Genomic DNA, 18840 nt, shown 5'->3' with positions numbered 1-18840 from the left:
ATGTAAATTACATCGCCAAGCCTCCGCCCTTCACCTCCCGACCAGCGGCACATGCCGTGAAACGGAGGCGCGAAACCTTTTTTCCTTCCCCAACTGTTTTTGTGCGATGCGATTAGTCGAGCAATCGAACCGATGGTCGCTCAGCGTAATGGGAATCAGGGTCTTTATTTATCCGAGAGGAATCCCACAAGCTATGAAGCTCTGTTCAGAGATGGGGGGGGGGGTGGTTGCAGCTGTCGACAGGCCTGTGATGTGGCGCTCTATAGAATTTGTGGCTCGTGCGATTTGTGAAGCTCCCAAACCCCAGATGGGTTGTGAGTTTAGGAGGAGATGGCAGCAGAGAAAATGTGTTCGTGAACCCGCCTGTTTCTAGGTCTTTTTTTTCGTATCCACTTGAATGAATAAATTTTCCTCGGTTTTCCCACTCACATATTAAACACTGCTTAATGTTATTGGGCCAAACAACCAAATGCAGAAATCTCATGCAAAAGAGTTGTTTGGCACATTGAGACTTTCCTGAATAGATAATTGACCTTTGTTTTACATTATAATAAGCGTAACTTTTAATCGGTGACAGTGGTTAACACACTGCGCGAATGAACCCGGCAATATAATTTGATTCTCCACCACAGCGGTTAACCCCCTTTCTCCAATCCGCACTGACCAGGATGGTGAAGTATGGTCAAACATCCCAACAACGGGGTTACGGCATCGAGCGACCTTCATCCAGCAGTGGATCGAAGAAGGGATGCAAAACCTGATCCATTCCTGGAAACGTCCTGTATGTACGCCTTTTGGCGTCATCTGGTCCAACACCTGTGGAGACTAGCCTCTAAGAAAAGCTGTCTCAGGTGTGGACCAATCAATTACAAGGACAGTGCATATCATTATCAGAGTTGTCTCTTTTTGTTTGCATTTTGACTGCAAGTGTTGTGGCTATTGCAAACATGACCCCCTTGTATAAAGGTGTCATTTTTTTGTGCCAGATAAAAGGGTAAAAACCTATTACTACGTCATGTATGGGGTTATGTACGTATGTACGTTGAACTTTTTTCACGCACGTACGTAGCCAACCGTGCTTATCGGAGCTGCAGGTAGGGATGGACAACAAACCGAATGCAGAAAGCGTTCCTAAAGAAGTGAGGGGTTAAGAGTAGTGGCCAGGTGTTCTTTAGACGGCGCACCATCTAATAGGTGTTTATACAACGCCGGCGATTAGAAGACGAGCCTGGGAAGACGCGGAGCGGACGCAGTGCGCCTGCGCGTGCCCTCCTTGTTTGTTGTTGCTGCTGCTGCGATATCATCGGCCGTGGCCGTTGCAGAGGTCCCCCTCGTTGTGTGTGCCACACCCTTGGGGTGTACGGTTACTCGGGAGTGCTCGTGCACACAGTGTGCTGCATGACACGCTGCTCGCATAGCGTTTACCGCACCGCACACCGTGTACCGCACCGTTCACCATGTACCGCACCACACCTCTTGTACCGCACCGTGTACCGCACCGTTCTCCATGTACCACACCGCTCACCGTGTACCGCACCGTTCACCATGTACCACACCGCTCACCATGTACCGCACCGCTCACCATGTACCACACCGCTCACCATGTACCACACCGTTCACCATGTACCGCACCACACCTCATGTACCGCACCGTGTACCACACCGCTCACCATGTACCGCACCGCTCACCGTGTACCACACCGTTCACCATGTACCGCACCGTTCACCATGTACCACACCGTTCACCATGTACCACACCGTTCACCATGTACCACACCGTTCACCATGTACCACACCATTCTCCATGTACCACACCGCTCGCCATGTACCACACCGCTCACCATGTACCGCACTGTTCTCCATGTACCACACCGCTCACCATGTACCGCACCATTCACAATGTACCACACCGCTCACCATGTACCACACCGCTCACCATGTACCGCACCATTCACCATGTACCGCACCGCTCACCATGTACCACACCGTTCACCATTTACCACATCGCTCACCATGTACCGTACCGCTCACCATGTACCGCACCATTCACAATGTACCGCACCGCTCACCATGTACCACACCGCTCACCATGTACCGCACCATTCACCATGTACCGCACCGCTCACCATGTACCACACCGCTCACCATGTACCACACCGTTCACCGTTTACCACACCGCTCACCATGTACCGTACCGCACCGCACGCCGTGTACTACACCAGTGCACCGCACACACCACACCATGTACCCCCACCACACCGCCACCGCACGTGTACCACAGACGGCACTCGGCACTGCACCACACCACCGCTCGCTCGCCACGCTGCTCACCACGTCACCACAACGGTGGGGGTAATCGCAAGCGAGGATGACGCGGTGGAGCCAGGCCTCGTGAAGGTGATCGATTGAACAACACAACAGAGACCTGCCACCCCCCCCCCCTCTCTGCCAGCGAGCCCTGCCTGAATTGATGGCCCTTGCCCTACGCAAAACCAAAAATATACCGTCGCACACTGAGACCGGGGAAGTCGCACGCATCGACGGACGTGGCACGGTGGTGGTGGTGCTGTTGCTTAACAGGTCATGCCGGTCAGGTTGGGTTAATCCCTGGGTTGCACAGCGAGCCCCAGCTCAGCTGTGTCTGCTTCTGGTTATGCAGCGCGATGCCAAAAAAAGTGCCCCGCCGTACGTGACACATTCTCCACTTGTCCGCAAATGTCTTTCATCAAAAGTTCCTTCTTTCTTTTTCTGCCCTGTAGCCAACTTTCTAACTCTTGCCCCCTCCTAAGAATAACTTTTTGCTTAAGTTCTCTTTCCTGCACTCGCTTATCTATTATGCCCTCGATCGTGCTGCTGCTCGTTGCTTTCCGCTCGGGAGTCGTGGTCAGCATCTGTGATTTAATGAAGAAATGCACACTTAGCCCCTTCCCCGCGTGTACATCATCTCGACAATCGGTCACATGCGGTCGTGTTATAAATCCAAGTTGCGTTGAAATCACATTAGCGTTTGTGGCTATTGAAAACCCATTCGCGTACGGTAGTCAGTGGCTGTACATTGAAGTCTCGCCGCGTGGCCACGTCCCTTGTTTAATGATTGAACCCCAGTCCTTTTCCCTGGGGCATTTCTATTTTTTATGCATCCGTTTGACTTCCTGCTTGTTTTGCATATTGGCGGCCCATGCGCTTTAAGTCACTATTTTAGGCCCGGCACTGTGTAGTCACACATGTATACTTAATGTTTTGTCCAGTGTGTGTGTGTGACTGAGCTCTTTGTGTTTAATGGTGGCATAAAGTGGTCTCCTGTTAGTTGTGAGTGGTATGTATTTTGGTTACATTGGCCAATGACGTATTGGTTGCTGGGTGGTCTCGTGGTAGTTGTGGGTGGTCTAGTGGTAGTTGTGGGTGGTCTCGTGGTAGTTCTGGGTGTAGTGGTAGTGCTGGATGGTGTAGTGGTAGTTGTGGGTGGTCTAGTGCTAGTTCTGGGTGGTCTAGTGGTAGTTGTGGGTGGTGTAGTGGTAGTGTTGGGTGGTGTAGTGGTAGTGCTGAGTGGTCTCGTGGTAGTTGTGGGTGGTCTAGTGGTAGTGCTGGATGGTCTAGTGGTAGTGCTGGATGGTCGTGCAGGAGTCGACAACCAAAATAACAAAGTTTCATTTTTTTTTTATTCGGTCAAACAAGAACTCAATATTCCAAGAGCTGCAATGCGAATAACGTCTCGAAGCAGTCCTTAAAGAGCCCGGGGCATGCAGCTCTGGAGCTGCATGTTGCCGGAGCCCTGCGCTAGCGATACGTGGCCTGGTGGTATCGCTGCTTGGTCTCGTGCTAGTGATGTGTGGTCATGTTATAGTGTTGGGTGCTCCACTAGTCGTCATGGGGTTCAGGTGCTCATGCTGGCTTACCCCTTGCGGTCAAACTGGCCTTTTGACGCCAAGTGTGGTCAGTTAGAACCTCGGGGGGTATTGGTCAATCCATAAAAAATGCCGCCGGTGCATCCCGCAAAGTGTGTGTGGTCGTTGAGAAGGAACTTACAGCTGCCCGTTCTGTCAGGCCCCAATCAACAAGTAGAAAAATAACCGCAGTGTTCGCCGCAAGTGTTGGTAAGTCACATGTTGGTTTTCTTTGCAGTTTCGGCCAGTTTCGAAATGCCGTGCCTTCCCTTTTTATACAATGTGGTCCCTATTTTTAGAGGGAATGCGCAAAAGTCGAACCAAATGTGTTATATTGACAACGACATAAAAACACGTACATATGAAATGTCACGAAGGCAGCGTTTTTGAAGCACGCGTGATCCACAGGTGGTGAGCGAGGAAAAACAATCCCTCGACACCGCTTCTTCTGTAAATTATAATCTTTGTTCCACCAAGGTCAGAGTTTAGGGTTGCGATTGTCAACAAGTCAACACAGGTGCATGCGACAGCACACACGCACGTGCACACTGTATACACACGACGCTCATCCACAAGCGAGCTAATCACCACTACCTTCCCCCTCCCTAATAGAGGTTTGTGTTGGGTTAGGTGTCGTAAATATACATGTGTCGTTGAACCCGCCACCACCCGACACAGCCAATTAGTTAGGTTTGCCACGTAAACAGAACGGTAAAAAAAACCTCTTATGGATGGTATTGGTCGCGAAAGCCGACGTGTGCGTTAAACCCTCCTTTCACCCTCCGCGCTCAGTCGTTAAAGATGCCTTCCGATGGCCCATCAGCAAATTATTATTGCCATTCGCTTATTTACCCAGGAAAGCTTCACCGAGTCTCAAGACTCTCTTTCAGGTGGGTCTTGCCAAGTGTTTTTGGCGTACGGGGCGACCTTGCTGCTCCGTGAAATAGCAATTAAGTAATTTTTCACCATTGGGATGTTTTGGTCAATACCACTTGCATTGTTTGGTAAATTTATCTTTGGGAGGAGAACACCGGACAAACCCGGGGGGGGGGGGGATTGTGCAGAGCAGGGGTAGAGAACATACAAACTCCACGCAGAGATGGCACCCTTAGTCTGGAATCAAACCCGTGCCCTTCTTGATGGGAGTCCTTGGGCCTTGTTATGGTTGCCCCCCCACCACCACCATCAAGACATCGTTCTGAGACGTTATCTCCATGTATATCAAAGGCAAAGTTGTGATTGTGTGTGTCTGTTCAAAACGTTTAGCGTACTTCCCAACATGCAACAAACTTGAAATTTGCCAGGGGGGTACTTTCCAGACTGTACACCATGCAAACACTTTTTTTTTTTGGGGCGGGGGGGGTAGCTCAATAATGCATCTATTTTTTTCATGGCAAGTGAGCTGTGATGTCACATCTGTCACGTGACCCGTGCATGTGGAAGCGTAACGCATTGTAGTGTAGTGGTTAGCGCGCCGCGCTACGAACCCGGCGACCCGAGTTCGATTCCCGCTCACGGCCACCACCGGTGACAATTATTTGAACCGGTCCTGGGCCTCCCCTAGGTCGACTCAGCCTCAAACGAGTAACTGCTGTGGTGTGTGAACATTGCCATTGGGGAGACAAAGGCGGAGGGGCGTGGTGGATCCAAGTCCCGGGCGAAGCCGGGTAGTACAGCTAGTCTTGTACATGTGTACGTTGAACTTCTCTCGCACCGTACGTAGCCGACCGTCCTCATCGGAAGTGCGGGGAGGGGGGCGGACGAACGAAACACCACAAAGCGGTTCTAATGAAATGAGCCTTCTATCTAGATGATTTGAAAGTGCATAGCTTTGCTGGCTTTCTAATATCGGAAGGAAGAGCGTTCCAGACGGCCGCAGAAGCGCGTCTGAAAGCACCGCGCGATGCAGTGATCGTCTTTGTTCGATGGCTGGCCAAAAGCCGCTGTGAGGATTACCAGAGTTCTCGTGATGGTTTATGCTCCGTGACGAGATCAGCATCATCATCAGGCAGGATCAATCCCCACACTGTCACCATCTCCCAAGATGATCCTGTGAAGTGATCCAGCCGGCACCTCCACCAAGCGAGATGATTTTGTCACTCCATGTCCTTGGCGGACCTCCTCAAGGGTGCGGTTCCCTCTATCTTGGCTGTCACTCCTGAGCTCATCTTGACCATCGGCCATCACCCCATCTCGCGACATGTCCAGTCCAAACCCCACTGCTATTGATTATCAGTCCGATGAATCTGACGCGGCACATTCTCTCCAAGCAGTGCGTTCTTATTCTGGGTTCTTTTGGTAAAGTCACGTAGAAGGGAAATAATAAAATAATATAAATATAAAAATTCTCATGACGTTTCGACTGCAACACAAGCAATCATCAGGTGTGAAGTCCACAGCAAGAAAATTTGCTGTGGATTTCACACCTGATGATGATATTATTTCCCTTCTACGTGACTTTACCGAAATAACCAAGAATATTAATCCCTGCAGTCACGAAAGCTCTAAATCGGTGTGTTCTTATTTCGCTCTCGTTGTGATTGCAAGCATGCACCTCGCCACGCTTCGTTGTGCAATATTCATATTTTTGTTCTGTATCTTTTCGTCGACGTTACGTGTGCCCATAGTTCGGATTAATAGACCCGCTCAGAAGTAGTTCTGGCATCTTATCTTTCGAGGCTGTTCTCTGACGCAGGGCGGTGATAAACGCGACAGTGCTCGCTTTGAGAATTCGAAATGGTTTGATTTTAATCTCGTGGCATGCGGTTGAACCGGTGAAACGGTCGCAGCATAACCTGGAGACAAGCAGTGAAAAGCTCCTTCTGGTCAGTTTAACACGAAATCTTTAGTGACCAATATCATCCATAATATAGGCTTTTTTGGGGGGGTTAGATCGCGTAAATATATAAATGTGTCTTTAAACCCGCCACCACCCGACACAGCCAATTGGTAAGGTTTGTCACGTAAACAGAACGTAGCCAAATTTCGATTTAAAGCTTTCGTGACTAAAGGGATTCATCTTCTTGGTTCTTTTGGTAAAGTCACGTAGAAGGGAAATAATAAAATAAATATTGTTATATTATTAAAATGACCTATTTTTATTATTTTATTATTTCCCTTCTACATGACTTTACCGAAAGAACCAAGAAGAAGAACGTCGCCAATTCGTCACTAGTACAGCAACACCGGTTGTGTGTTGGAGAGAAAATCTATAACATTTACAATCCGAGTACGACGTTTCGCCACTAATTACAACTAGCTTCATCAGGCGACAGCTTCGTGGACTGCTGGACATGCTGTGTGTGCTGCCAGTGTGTGAGAATGTCCACAACCATCGCCATGCATCCGGAGTGTTCCGTTGCGACTGGCAGGATGTTTGTGCGTTAATGCAACGGTCTTGTTGTGGAAGCCTGCCAATTACACGGGCAGTTCTGTTTTTTGTTTGCGTACGTGCGTACATTTGTGTGTTTACATTGGGGGCCGTCCATAAATGACGTCACGCACCTAGGGGGGGGCAAACGTGACGATGTGTGACGAGGGGGGAGTTTGAGAAATGTGACGTGACCTCAAAATGCGCAACTTTAAATAAATATAGACAACACGTTCTACTTAAGTAAATAGACTTTTTAATGAATGTTTTCCCCTACAACATCAGAGTGCAGCACCACATTAAATACGCACTACAATGACAATAGTTTCCAGCGATTTGAAGCATGTTAAAAACATTGGGGGGGGGGGGGGTCTGACTTTTTGTGACGCCGTGTGACGATGGGGGGGGGGGGGGGGGTCAAAAGTCGTCCAAAATCGCGTGACGTCATTTATGGACGGCGCCTTGTTTGTGTCCGCTGCGGGGAGTGGTGGCGTAGTGGTTAGCGGCACTCGACCAGCGGAGCCGGGCAACCCAAGTTCGGTTCCTGGCCACGGTGAAGATCCGTGCTGATTAATGATCTGAACCGGTGTTTGGGGGCTTTGTCGAGGTCAACCCATCCTCGGATGATTGACTTTCGCGGTGTGTCAACTTCAGCGCTGAGAAGTCGGAGGCGGCCCGGGCATGTTGCTGACGCCACCCTTCCAACGAGCGTGCCGTGCCGGCTTTAATAGGTGCTCGCTTACAGCACTTAACCCCCCCACCCCCCCACTGTCTCTTCAAGGCTATACGAGGAGTGATCTTTGTCTCTGTGTGCCCCCCAGGGTAGCTCATCGGCAAGCGTTCTCAGTCCACTTCAGCGTGAAGTCCGTCTCTTTCGCGTTAGCTCTGTAGCAGTAGCAGCTGCTGCTGCTGCTGCTTCTCTCTACAGATGGAATTTATTTACCGGCACACGTGCGCGCCGACCTCATTGCTCCACCACCTCGCCTTTGATCATCCCTTCCGCGAATGTGCTTCCTCCATCCATATAGCTGCATGAAAACAACAACAACAACCTCCATTTGCGACTAAGTGGCGGTGACGTCACCAAGGCGCTTGTGCCAGGCCATGTGCACGTCCAGGCCACGTGATTCGAAACACGTGTTAAATAAAAGAAATACCAGCAAAGTGTGCAGCAGCAGTTACCACACGCTGTGTCAATCGAGCGGACTACTTACGCAAGCCTGTAGCGCCACCTGGCGGCCGGCTTGTATAGAAAACAACAACAACAACTGCATTACGTTAGACGTGAAACCATTAACGCAGCCAAATCTCGTTTTCATCTGGTGACGGATTGCCCAGGTCTGCGTTATTAGCCGCGCCCGTTGGCACCCTCTTAAAACTGGACGTCGGCTTTCAGTCGCGAGCCGCTCCTCGCTCGGTGCCCGCACGACCACAGGCGGGTAGGCGAGTTAAACTTTACGAAACAAATAAGCGATGCGTTTTTACATCTCCCCCCCCCTCCCCCCCATTCTACGTAGGTACACAATACGTTGGTTTGTGTAGCATAATTTCCTTATGTTTTTCATCATCCGTATTTTTGTTTTCACTTGGCGTCCCCCCCCCCCCCGACCTCTCCCGCCAATTTACCCCAGACTGCCGAGAATAACTGCGGGGGGCAGTGGCAGCCAAGGGGTAGAAAGCGTTCCCCGAGAGGGACGGAGCGAGTACACCCGCCGCGGGGATAGAGCGATCATATCGGCTCCTGCAGGTGCCGGGAGGGTTATTGCTGAAAGGGCTCGCATAATGCGCTTGCATAATGTACGCTGACTCATTAATTCCCCCCCCCCCCCCCCACACTTTGCGCAAGAGCGCAGAAGTGTGGTCACCACATCTACGCCTCTATATAAGGAACGAAATAGGTGGACTTCACAAATCTGGCTGTCGCCTGATGAAGCTAGTTATAATTACTGACTAAACGTCGTACTCAGATTGTAAATGTGGTGGCTTGGCTCTCCAACACACCGGTTAGTGCTGTGCTAGTGATGAATTGGCCACGTTCTGTTTACGTGACAACCCTTACTAGTTGGCTGTGTCGAGTGGTGGCGGCTTTTAACGACACATTTACATATTTACGCGCTCTTAACCCAGAAAACCTCTTATGGAGGGTTATTGCGTTCACGACATTGCAGAAGCTTTTGTTCGGCCGGATAGAGGGGGCTAAACGGGCACGGCACAGGCTAGAGAAGAGATGGAGTGATGTGGTACAAGAGGATGTGGAGCTGAGTGGACTTGCCTATGACTGGTACCAGCGGTGTCTAGATCGGCCTCTGGAGGAGGCTCGTGAAAGACGCTGCTACTGGGCAGTTGGAGGCAGTCGCCCTCCAACAACAACGGAAGGGGGAGGAGCGACGCTCACAACAACAACGAGCGGAGCGCCGGGCGGCTAAAACACAGCAAGTTGGTATAGTAGGGGGCACAGGTGGTGCATCAGCCAGTCATCTCGGTCATCTCAGTCAGTCGACCCACGGCACCTGGATCTGCCCCGTGACCTCCTGCCAACGGGCGTTCGACACTTCACGTGGCCTCAACGTGCACATAGCATGGCACAAGCGCCGTGGTGACGTCACCGACACTTAGTGGCGAATGGCGGTTGTTGTTATATGATTAAGTGACTTTCCCTCGTGTAATTCGAGGCGCAGAGTTCTCCTGGCACCCTTCGACGAGAACCCGCCCACGACGCGTGGCCGTGAGTGTCAGCCGCCACGGACGGGGATTTTTGTTGTTTTTCTTTATCTTTTATTGGAACATAACGCGAGCCCGGCACAGCACGCCGCGCGGCTCGCATAACCGGGGTGTCACGATTCGCGGAGGACAGTCCCAACGCAACTGAACCATACGAAGGAGGAGGGGGAGGTAAAAGATGGGGGAAAGAGGGGGGGGGGCCCGCTGCCCCCCGCTGCCCCAGCCAAGTCGGGGGGGGGGACACACCACGTCGGGGAGAAGATAAACGCGGAGAGGAATTTGAGCGCTCGGGGGCGAGCAGAAGGCACGCGAGCCCGCGCTCGCTCCGCCGCCGAGCGTGCGGGGGCCTGTCTGCGGCGGCGACGGCGTCTCCAGCGCCCGTCGCTTTTGTTTACGCTCGAGAGAGTCGTCCCCATCACGTGGTCACAGCGAGACGACGCTGCACGACATGACCCCGGAGGCTTGGGGAGGGAAGCGCGATGTTTTCTTATAAACTAAAAAATTTGTCTTAATTCCAACTCGAAACATTGAATATCGTTTCGATTTAAAGCTTTCGTGACTGCAGGGATTCATCTTTTTGGTTCTTTCGGTAAAGTCATGTAGAATGGAAATAATAAAATAATAAAAATAATTACTTTATTATGTTTTATTTTTAAAACATTATTATTTTATTATGTTTTATTTTATTATTTTATTATTTCCATTCTATGTGACTTTACCGAAGGAACCAAGAAGATTGAATATCGTTTCCACTATCACGTGACAAACATCGCTCGCATTATTATTTTAGCTCGCCGGGTGGACCAGAGGTCACTTGAGAGGATGTCTCCGGATCTCTGCGGTGTCCGCTGCTGTCGGCTGCTTTTTGATGCGAGGATAAACATTAACATCGGGGGGGGGGAGGGGGGGAATTACTAAGGACATTCTTTTGTTAAGCCAAGCATCATTGAGCCTCGATGGGGCAACTGCCCCACACAACAGTCCGTCGACAGGTTGCGGCCGCTGCGCTACGTTGTGGGTAGTAGTGAAGCGGCGTCCCGTGGGTTCCCCGTACGGACGAGCGCGGTGACGTGTTTGGTCAAATAACGACCCGTACGGCGGTGTGGGGAGTGGCCTCTCTTCCAGCAGTGCACTGGCGAAAGGGCTGTGACCTGTGCTTGTGCACGTCAAGATGGCTTCGTGGCCTCTGACCTTGTGCCTGGTATGCAAGAGGTCGGGGGTTCGATCCCCACCCTTGACAATGCCTGTATATTTGGAGTTTGCGTGTCTCTCTCCGGGTCCTCCGGTTTTTCCCCCTTCACATTTGGAATCGGCATCACGCGAGTAATTGGCTACTATAAATTTCCACTTTCTTTGAGCTATCATTTGTGGCCAGGTTGCTTCTGAAAAAAGAGCTGTGTAGCTCAGTGGGGCCTTACCTGGTATGGTGGCGAACCGATGGCACCTTCACCACCGGTTCCCCGCCGTTCCTCGCCTCACTACTCTCGCCCTGCACTGAAGGCTCACGGTAGAACCCTTACGCAGCAGCGTCACTCAAAATCTGCCTCGGACAGAAAAGGTCTCCAACTGTTATTCTCACATCAGTTCTTTTCCGTCGTCCCCTCGGCATGGAAATCTGTCGCTTTGCACATCCGCAACATCAAATGCACTCTGACTTTTAAGAAACATCTAAAGGCCTCTTATCTGTTTGGTCAGGCTTTCGAGCAGCCCTGAGCTTGGCTCCACGCCTCTGAGTTGTTGGCGCGTTATAAATATCTTTATTATTATTAACAGTTTTTAGTTTAATGAAAACGATGCCTCGCGTCGCCAGCGAGCCGAGCGAGCGTCTCTCGTCGTCGGCCATTGTTGTCGTCTCTCATCATCCATCGGTCATCGCGCTCCTCCATAATCCATCGTTGGTGGCAGTAATGGATTTCCGTCGCTTGTTCGTCTTGCTCCGTCGGGTTCCTTGCCTTGTTGTTTCTCAGCCCTCGTGCTTTTGTTTGGCTGAGCCGGCAGTTCGGGCTCAAGCTTGCTCCACGGTTCGTGCAAGTGGCTGACGGCGATCACGAGTTCAGACTGCCGTCGTGTATTTCGGGAAAAGAACGAATGCTTTTACGTTTGGGTGACGCCTCTTTTTTTTACTTTCAGTCGTCGGTGTTTTATTTCAAGTTGTTTGTTCGCTTTAGATTGGCCAAATTGGGATGGGGTCAAAATAATTTCACAAACAGTTATGATGACCCCACTCCCCCCTATCCCCTCGCATTATAAACACCAAGGGGAAAATGTGCCAAAGACACACGACCTTATATCGTCTGTCCCGGATAAACGTGCAGGCGGCGTAACCATTTAATTCCCGCCAAATTCTACGGATGCGGCAATTTACAAATTGCGAGGCGGGTGAGGGCCAACGTAATGATTCTGGCCAAGTTTGTGTCGTCAAGAGCCTCCACCACCCGACACGGGCGAGCACATTTCGTTGCCGCGTGGCGTGCAGAAGCGTTTCGATGCGCCAATTCTGATCGTTGCCTCGTGGCGGTTGGTGGCCGAGCATGAGACTACGTCGGGCATCGACAGGACGAGTTCCAGGAAGGCAGAATAACACAAATCAGATTTAACTTCTTGCATCGGCTGCACCAGATCTGTGGCCCCGGGTGCCTGAGCTGGAGCCTGAATGACACCCATTCCTCTTCGTTCCTTGTGTGTCCCCGTCTCTCCTTCAGTATGATTTAAATGTTTCCTCCCCTTCCCCCCCCCCTTCTTCTTTTGCCTCCGGGGGAGTTAACAGGCTCTCGAAAAAAGGGTACGTACTCTGCAAACAAACCTAGAAACTCTATCCCTCCCTCCCCCACACCCCTACTGAACAAAGGATAAACATAGCACACACATGTTTAAAAAAAATACATTGCTCAATCCTTTACAGTGCCGTGTGCTATTCAATAAGGTGAGTGTGTGCGCACGTTAGGATACGGAATTCTGTGAAATCTAATGCTGGTTCTTCATTTGAGCCAGGGAGTTGTACGCGTACTAATTAGCATTGTCTCCTTTGTAAAAAATAAAAAAATCCCTTGCCTAGTGTAATATTGTAACTACAGTTATAATGGATTTGCCATTAATCTATGTTCGGCGATCAGATGCACCAGTGTTTTCGTTCAACGCATGCCGCCGTTTTGTGGGACACGTTATCGAACGTTACGGCTTGGCGCTGTGACTTTGACATGAGCTTCACGCAATTAAATCAATTAAAGTGCCGCTAATGAATGACTTTCCATTGATTTAAAATAGCGATGGCAAGATTGCACATGCGCACACGTTCGAGGCAATATTTTAAAGTCAACCGCAGCTTTGCAACAATGAAACACGTTGCTTATAATAAGAAACTGCTTTCAGGAAATCTGAAAGACGTGTGTTTGCACGTTGCTTGTGATCTCTTTGAATATGTTGCCCGGCCAGCCGAGTCGAAGCTCCCGTCCGCTACGCTGGTGATGTGGTCCGCACGACACACGCACTCTGCTCGTGTGCGATGGGTTAATGCCTCTTGTCTGTCTCTCCCTGTGGCTATGGCTGTTTCTCTTTTTTCCCGTGTTCTGTTCTCTCAAACGGGTCTGCCACCCCCTTCCTTGCGTGCCGCTTTCCTCTGTGCCGCTGTCCTTCCGCCCCTTGCCTTCCTCCACCCACCCCCCCTCGACAGCTTTCAGGCTCCGAGGTCTCTCTTTCTTCTCCAGCTCAGGTTTGTTACTCCACCTTGTCGGACGATTCCGCTCGCGTGCGCGCGGAACGACGTGAAAGACGACGGGAGTTTTGCGGAATATTCCCGTGCGTCGGTGGCGATACGGACAAATTGTGTTTTCGTTCAAATACGGGCCGGGTGAAATGTCTGCCCCCTTCCGTGATTGTGCAAATCAGATGGCCGCAGGGAACCACATTCTCCGACTGAACGCACCCTGCTAATGGAAGTGAAAGCCAGTCTCAGCGTTTGTCTGCTTTTAAATATATTCTGTAGGAAAATGTTTGTCCAGAATTCTCCGAGGCTGATTTACCAGAATTTTTTTTTTCTCTGTTGTGAAACGCACTCTTATTGAATTTATTCATTTCTACCAAAAAAAATTGTCATTGCTTATTTATGTCCACACTCAGAGACATCTAGTTGGAAAAGCCCATCTTTAATTTGAACCACAACGACCCCTTCCCTCTCCACTGTTCCAAGCCGCAGCGGTGCAGCGGAGAGCGATGCAGCCTGTGTGGCAGCACAACGGCTAGGCACCGTCCAGTGTTGTTAACGGTTAGAGCTGGTCCTGTATGTACGTATATATGTTGAAGTAGGGGGTGCAAATTATACTTTTTCTCCGAGGAGTCAGTGCGCACACTGGTGGTGGAGGTTATGTCTGTATGTATGTTGAACTTCTTTCGCACTGCCACATAGCCAACGCGTGCTAATGGGAGGTGGCTACCATCGTCGGGGTGTCCGTCGTGAACGTCTCAGTGCGGTTGACAAACCAAGGGGCGCTCCACACGTCGCTCCGTTAAACCGGCCCAGTCGGTGGTTTTCCTTCGTCGTGAAGGCATTGGATTAGATAAGACGTTTCTTTTATATTTGTGTTTTAGTTCGTTGTCCTTCCCCCGCACCTCCGACTGGCATGGTTGGCTGCGTACTGCGCGAAAGAAGTTCAACGGTAGACGTGTGGGCAAGTGTGTGCCGGTTTCCGTTCCTCCTCCCGGTGTTGGTAACTGTTCCCCACGTCGTCGTCGTCATCGCTGGCCGCGTCACGGCGGTGCTTCGGTTGCGTTGGCGTCTCGCCTGAGTGGCCGCCCTTGCCAGCCGTTTACTCACCTGGCTCAGTAGGGCGGTGGAAACAACGACACAATGCCCTGTGCTGGCTTCACCCACCACCTCGTGGCACCTTTTAACAGTCACATGGGCGTGTGTGTGCACGAGTGTGGATCTGTATGTGAAGGAATACATTTATTGTGCGTGTGTGGTATTTGTGTGAATGTGGGTCAGTTTGTAGATTTGCGTGTGTGTGTGCATGCGATATGTGTCTTGGTTAGCACGCTGCGCTACGAGCTCGGCCACCCGAGTTTGATTCCCACTCACGGCCAACACCAGTGACTGATCCTGGGCCTCCCCCAGGTGGACTCGGCCCCATATCAGTACCTGGTACGGTGTGTAACCATCGCCACTCGGGAGACAAAAGGCTGTCGGGCGTGGCACTCGCCCCCCAACCCCCTCGCGTGCAGTGCCGGCCTTCAGAGGTGCTCACGAACAGCACTTGCCCCACAAGTCTGTTGAGGCTATACGGGAGGGACTTTGTCTTTGTGTAGCTCAGCAATGGTTACACCCATTCGCGCTCGGCCTATTTACGACGCCGTTTTTATTAACACCCCTCCGATATGGATGCGCTGTACAAGTGCGGTTTGTGCTGTGTAAGCTTGACTACAAGTAATTATAGTTATTTAGGCTTGCAACATGCACAGTATTCGTTCACTATCATAGAGAGAGAGAGAGAACAACTCGGAGAGGCGCGAGGAGGAATCGCTGATGAGCAGAGGAAGGCGGCCACGCGATTGAGCTGGCGCCAACAATTTCTCAAGCTCTGCAGTCCTCTGTGTATCAAGGTGCTCTCGGCCACTTCCCGAGCAGTTAAAACCTGCGCCGCTCTCACTCCCTCGCAGAGTGCGCCGGAGAGCAAGCTTTCTCGATAGGGCGGCCCTCGCGATGGCGTGAGGCAATCCTCCCCCACGTCGCGCCCTTTTGACTTTATAACTCCGGCACGGCCCTTTCCTCTCAAACGCCGAACTGTGCTCAAACCCAAGTTGTGCTCGTTACGGTGCGAAGGTGGCGGCAGATAAGGGAGACCATCGCAGGGCAACGGCGTGACTGCTGCGGTTTCGTGCGGCGGATTTGGTCGTCTTGCAATTCGCACCTTAGGATTTGGTAGGAAAAAATAAAAAATTTGCCGCCTGCGCGGTCTTTCGCGCGAGCCCGCCGGCGCTGCGTTGGCGGGTGGTGACGGGTGGTGAGCGACGAGAGGGGTCCGCGATTCCACGCGTCGGTCAGGCCGTCGGGACGGACGAAACGCGGGAGGGCCTGGGGGGGGGGAACGCAGCGGAAACGCTCGTGGACGCGCCGGGATTATCGTCGCCATGCACAAACCGCCGGTTAGACGCAAGTCGGCTCTGGCCGAGAGATGGCGGAAGGCTGGTCGGACCATGAGAGGAGGTAATGTGCTCATCGGCGTGAGGTCAAGTGTGTGCCTGCTTTCACTTGCGACAAGGTCGGGGACACGCGCGTTTGCTGCGATAGCGTTGCTTTCCCACCGATCTAGTTATGTGCTCACGTATGTACATGATTGATTGGTGTTTCACTATACGTGGAGCAATTGTGAGGCGAGCATTTGTCTTGGGTCTGCACCTGTCTGTAAATATACGGCATCTTTTAACACATGGGAGTGTGACACCTGTGTGTGTGTGTCGGGCGATTCAGTTGGAGATTACTGAAACGATTTGCATCAGACTTTCTAAATTGTATGAACGCGCATGGGCCAGCCGCACCTAATGTGGTGATGTTTGGTGTGTGAAACCTTTCATGTATTCTGTTACGTGTTGTGTGCGGTAGTGGAACGGTAGTGCAGTGGTTAGCGTGCCGTGCCGCAAACCTGGCAACCCGAGTTCGATTTCCGCTCACCGCCAGCACCAGTGACGATTATATAAACCATTCCTGGCCATCCCCTAGGTCGACTCAGCCTCAAATGAGTTTACAGTGTGGTGTATTAACATCGCCACTGGGGAGACGACGATGGTTGGGCGTGGCGCTGGCCAATGACCTTGGTCTTTGTTTTATACATCTACAAAATAGATACTGTATTACATGCAGGGGCTGGTAACCCCTCAAACCTGGCACTCTTTCCGCTAAATACCACACGGTGAAAACACCCAAATAAGCTCGTGCTGGGTGGCCATCAGACAAAGATCCCCCGCGTAGCCTTAACAAACTGTTGAGGCAAGTGTTGTTAGCGAGCACCTATGAAGGCCGGCACGGCACACGTGGGGGGGGTCGTTGGCCAGCGCCACGCCCAACCACCGTCGTCTCCCCAGTGGCGATGTTTACACACCGCACGGGGTACTCATTTACCTGGTGGGTGGCCATCACCACCGCGTTGACGCACGTACCTGAGTCCTAACGGCGGGGTGCTGTTGGTGCGCGTGGCAGGCTTGAGCGAGAAGGTGCGCAAGCGGCGCTGCCAGGTGGCCTTCAGCTACGTGGCGCAGAACGACGATGAGCTGGACCTGGCTGTGGGCGACGTGGTGGACATCATCAAGGAGGTTGGTTCCCTGCTCCCGGCACCGCCGCTGGCCTCTCTGGGGCACGTCCTCATCGGTTGCGACGAGTGGGCGCCGTCTTCCCAATCTGCGGAAGGGAACGGGCTTTGTCGGGACGTTGCACCATGGAGTAGTTACAAAAGCAGATTCGTATTTAATTTTTCCTCAAAATCAATATGTGCGGCTGAGAATTTTCGTGCCGTGACGGACAGGCTGCTAATGTAGGTGTCTGCCTACGAAGCGATTGCTGTGTTGGCGCACACCTGCAATCTGACACTTTGCAGGCAAGGGTTGGTGGGTCAAGGTAGACGTGTACGACTCTCAAAACTGCCGGGACCGCGGGATACCCTGGGGATAGCAGTGCAGCAAGTAGGTTCAGAACCCATCGTTGGTAATGTGGTTATCGCATTGCGCGTCGAGCCTGGCAACCTCGTTTCGATTCCTTCTCACGGCCAACATCAGTGACAAACATCAGAACCGGTCCTGGGCTTCCCTTATCTTTGCTCGGCCTTAAACTATTGCCTGGTGGAGTGTGTGTGAACATGACACTGGGCAGATGAAGCTGTCCGGCCACAACACCACCTCCTCCCCCAACACTTGTGGTTCTGCGCCGGCCTTCATCGCCTCCGTTTCGCACGGTTGGCTACGTACGGTGCGAAAGAGGTTCCACATGCAAACATCAGCTGCTCGCTCTGCAGCATATATCGACAAGAGTCTGTCTGGGGGTGGCGTCGTCTCCTTGCCAGGTGGAGGAGGGCTGGTGGGAGGGCTCTCACAACGGACGCACCGGCGTCTTCCCCTCCAACTTCGTGAAGGAGGTGACGGAGGAGAGCGCCGAGCAGGAGAACGGCGAGTCGCCACCGCCCGCCGAGACCTCCGACTCCACCGGTAGGCCGAGGGAGCGGCCGGCGTGCCCATGTGGGCCTCCGTCTACGCGCGACACGGCCGCACAGCCGCTCTGCGTTGAGCGCAGGGGAACCGCTACGGCGTGGGGATGGAGGGATGGAAGGATTTGGCGGTGACGTTCGAGCTTTATACTTGCGGTGTGTACGATGTGTTTCGCCTCGCTCTGCGCGGCAGTCGTAGTAGATGCGTTACAAGAAAAAGGGCGCGCAAGGGGGACACCGCGCGAGGAGACGGCTGCCTGCCGAGTAGCACACAATACACACACAGTACACGAACACACAGTACACGCATAGTACATGAACACACAGTACACGAACACACAGTACACACACAGTACACAAACACAGTACACGCACAGTACATGAACACACAGTACACACCGAATGTTGTCCCTCATAATAATTGCATCTCACAGTTGCTGACGAACCACGTATAAGTTGAAAGGCAGCCAGGCATCGAGCCGGTACCAACAATTGCCCAAGCTCTGCGCTCCGCTAAATGTCAAGATGTTTTCAGCCAATTTATGTGTCAATACATGTAGGGCAGGAAACGGTAGCACCTGGAGAAATTCTACACGTGCATTGAGGGCACCACTCGTGCAGAAGAAGGGGCCGATGAAGATTAGTCCACAATTTTCCATCCCGCCTCCTGGCAAGCCAG

The 18840-nt window shown here is 51.9% G+C and overlaps 1 protein-coding gene across 5 annotated transcripts in view; it reads left to right on the top strand.

The window, feature by feature from the left end:
• Positions 1-18840, top strand: part of LOC133352381 (SH3 domain-containing kinase-binding protein 1-like) — a 77785-nt gene that overhangs the window by 40263 nt on the left and 18682 nt on the right. For all 5 annotated transcript variants that reach the window (XM_061568001.1, XM_061567994.1, XM_061567985.1 and 2 more), the window contains 2 exons: positions 17165-17277; positions 18021-18162. In XM_061568001.1, coding sequence (XP_061423985.1) covers positions 17165-17277; positions 18021-18162 — 255 coding nt within the window. The remainder of the gene's footprint in view (positions 1-17164; positions 17278-18020; positions 18163-18840) is intronic.

Source organism: Lethenteron reissneri, chromosome 5 (genome assembly GCF_015708825.2).
Source record: "Lethenteron reissneri isolate LAM-NWPU_2019-01 chromosome 5, ASM1570882v1, whole genome shotgun sequence".
Lineage (NCBI taxonomy): Eukaryota > Metazoa > Chordata > Hyperoartia > Petromyzontiformes > Petromyzontidae > Lethenteron > Lethenteron reissneri.
Note: the sequence above shows the minus strand (reverse complement) of the source record. Positions and strands in the feature narration are given on the sequence as shown.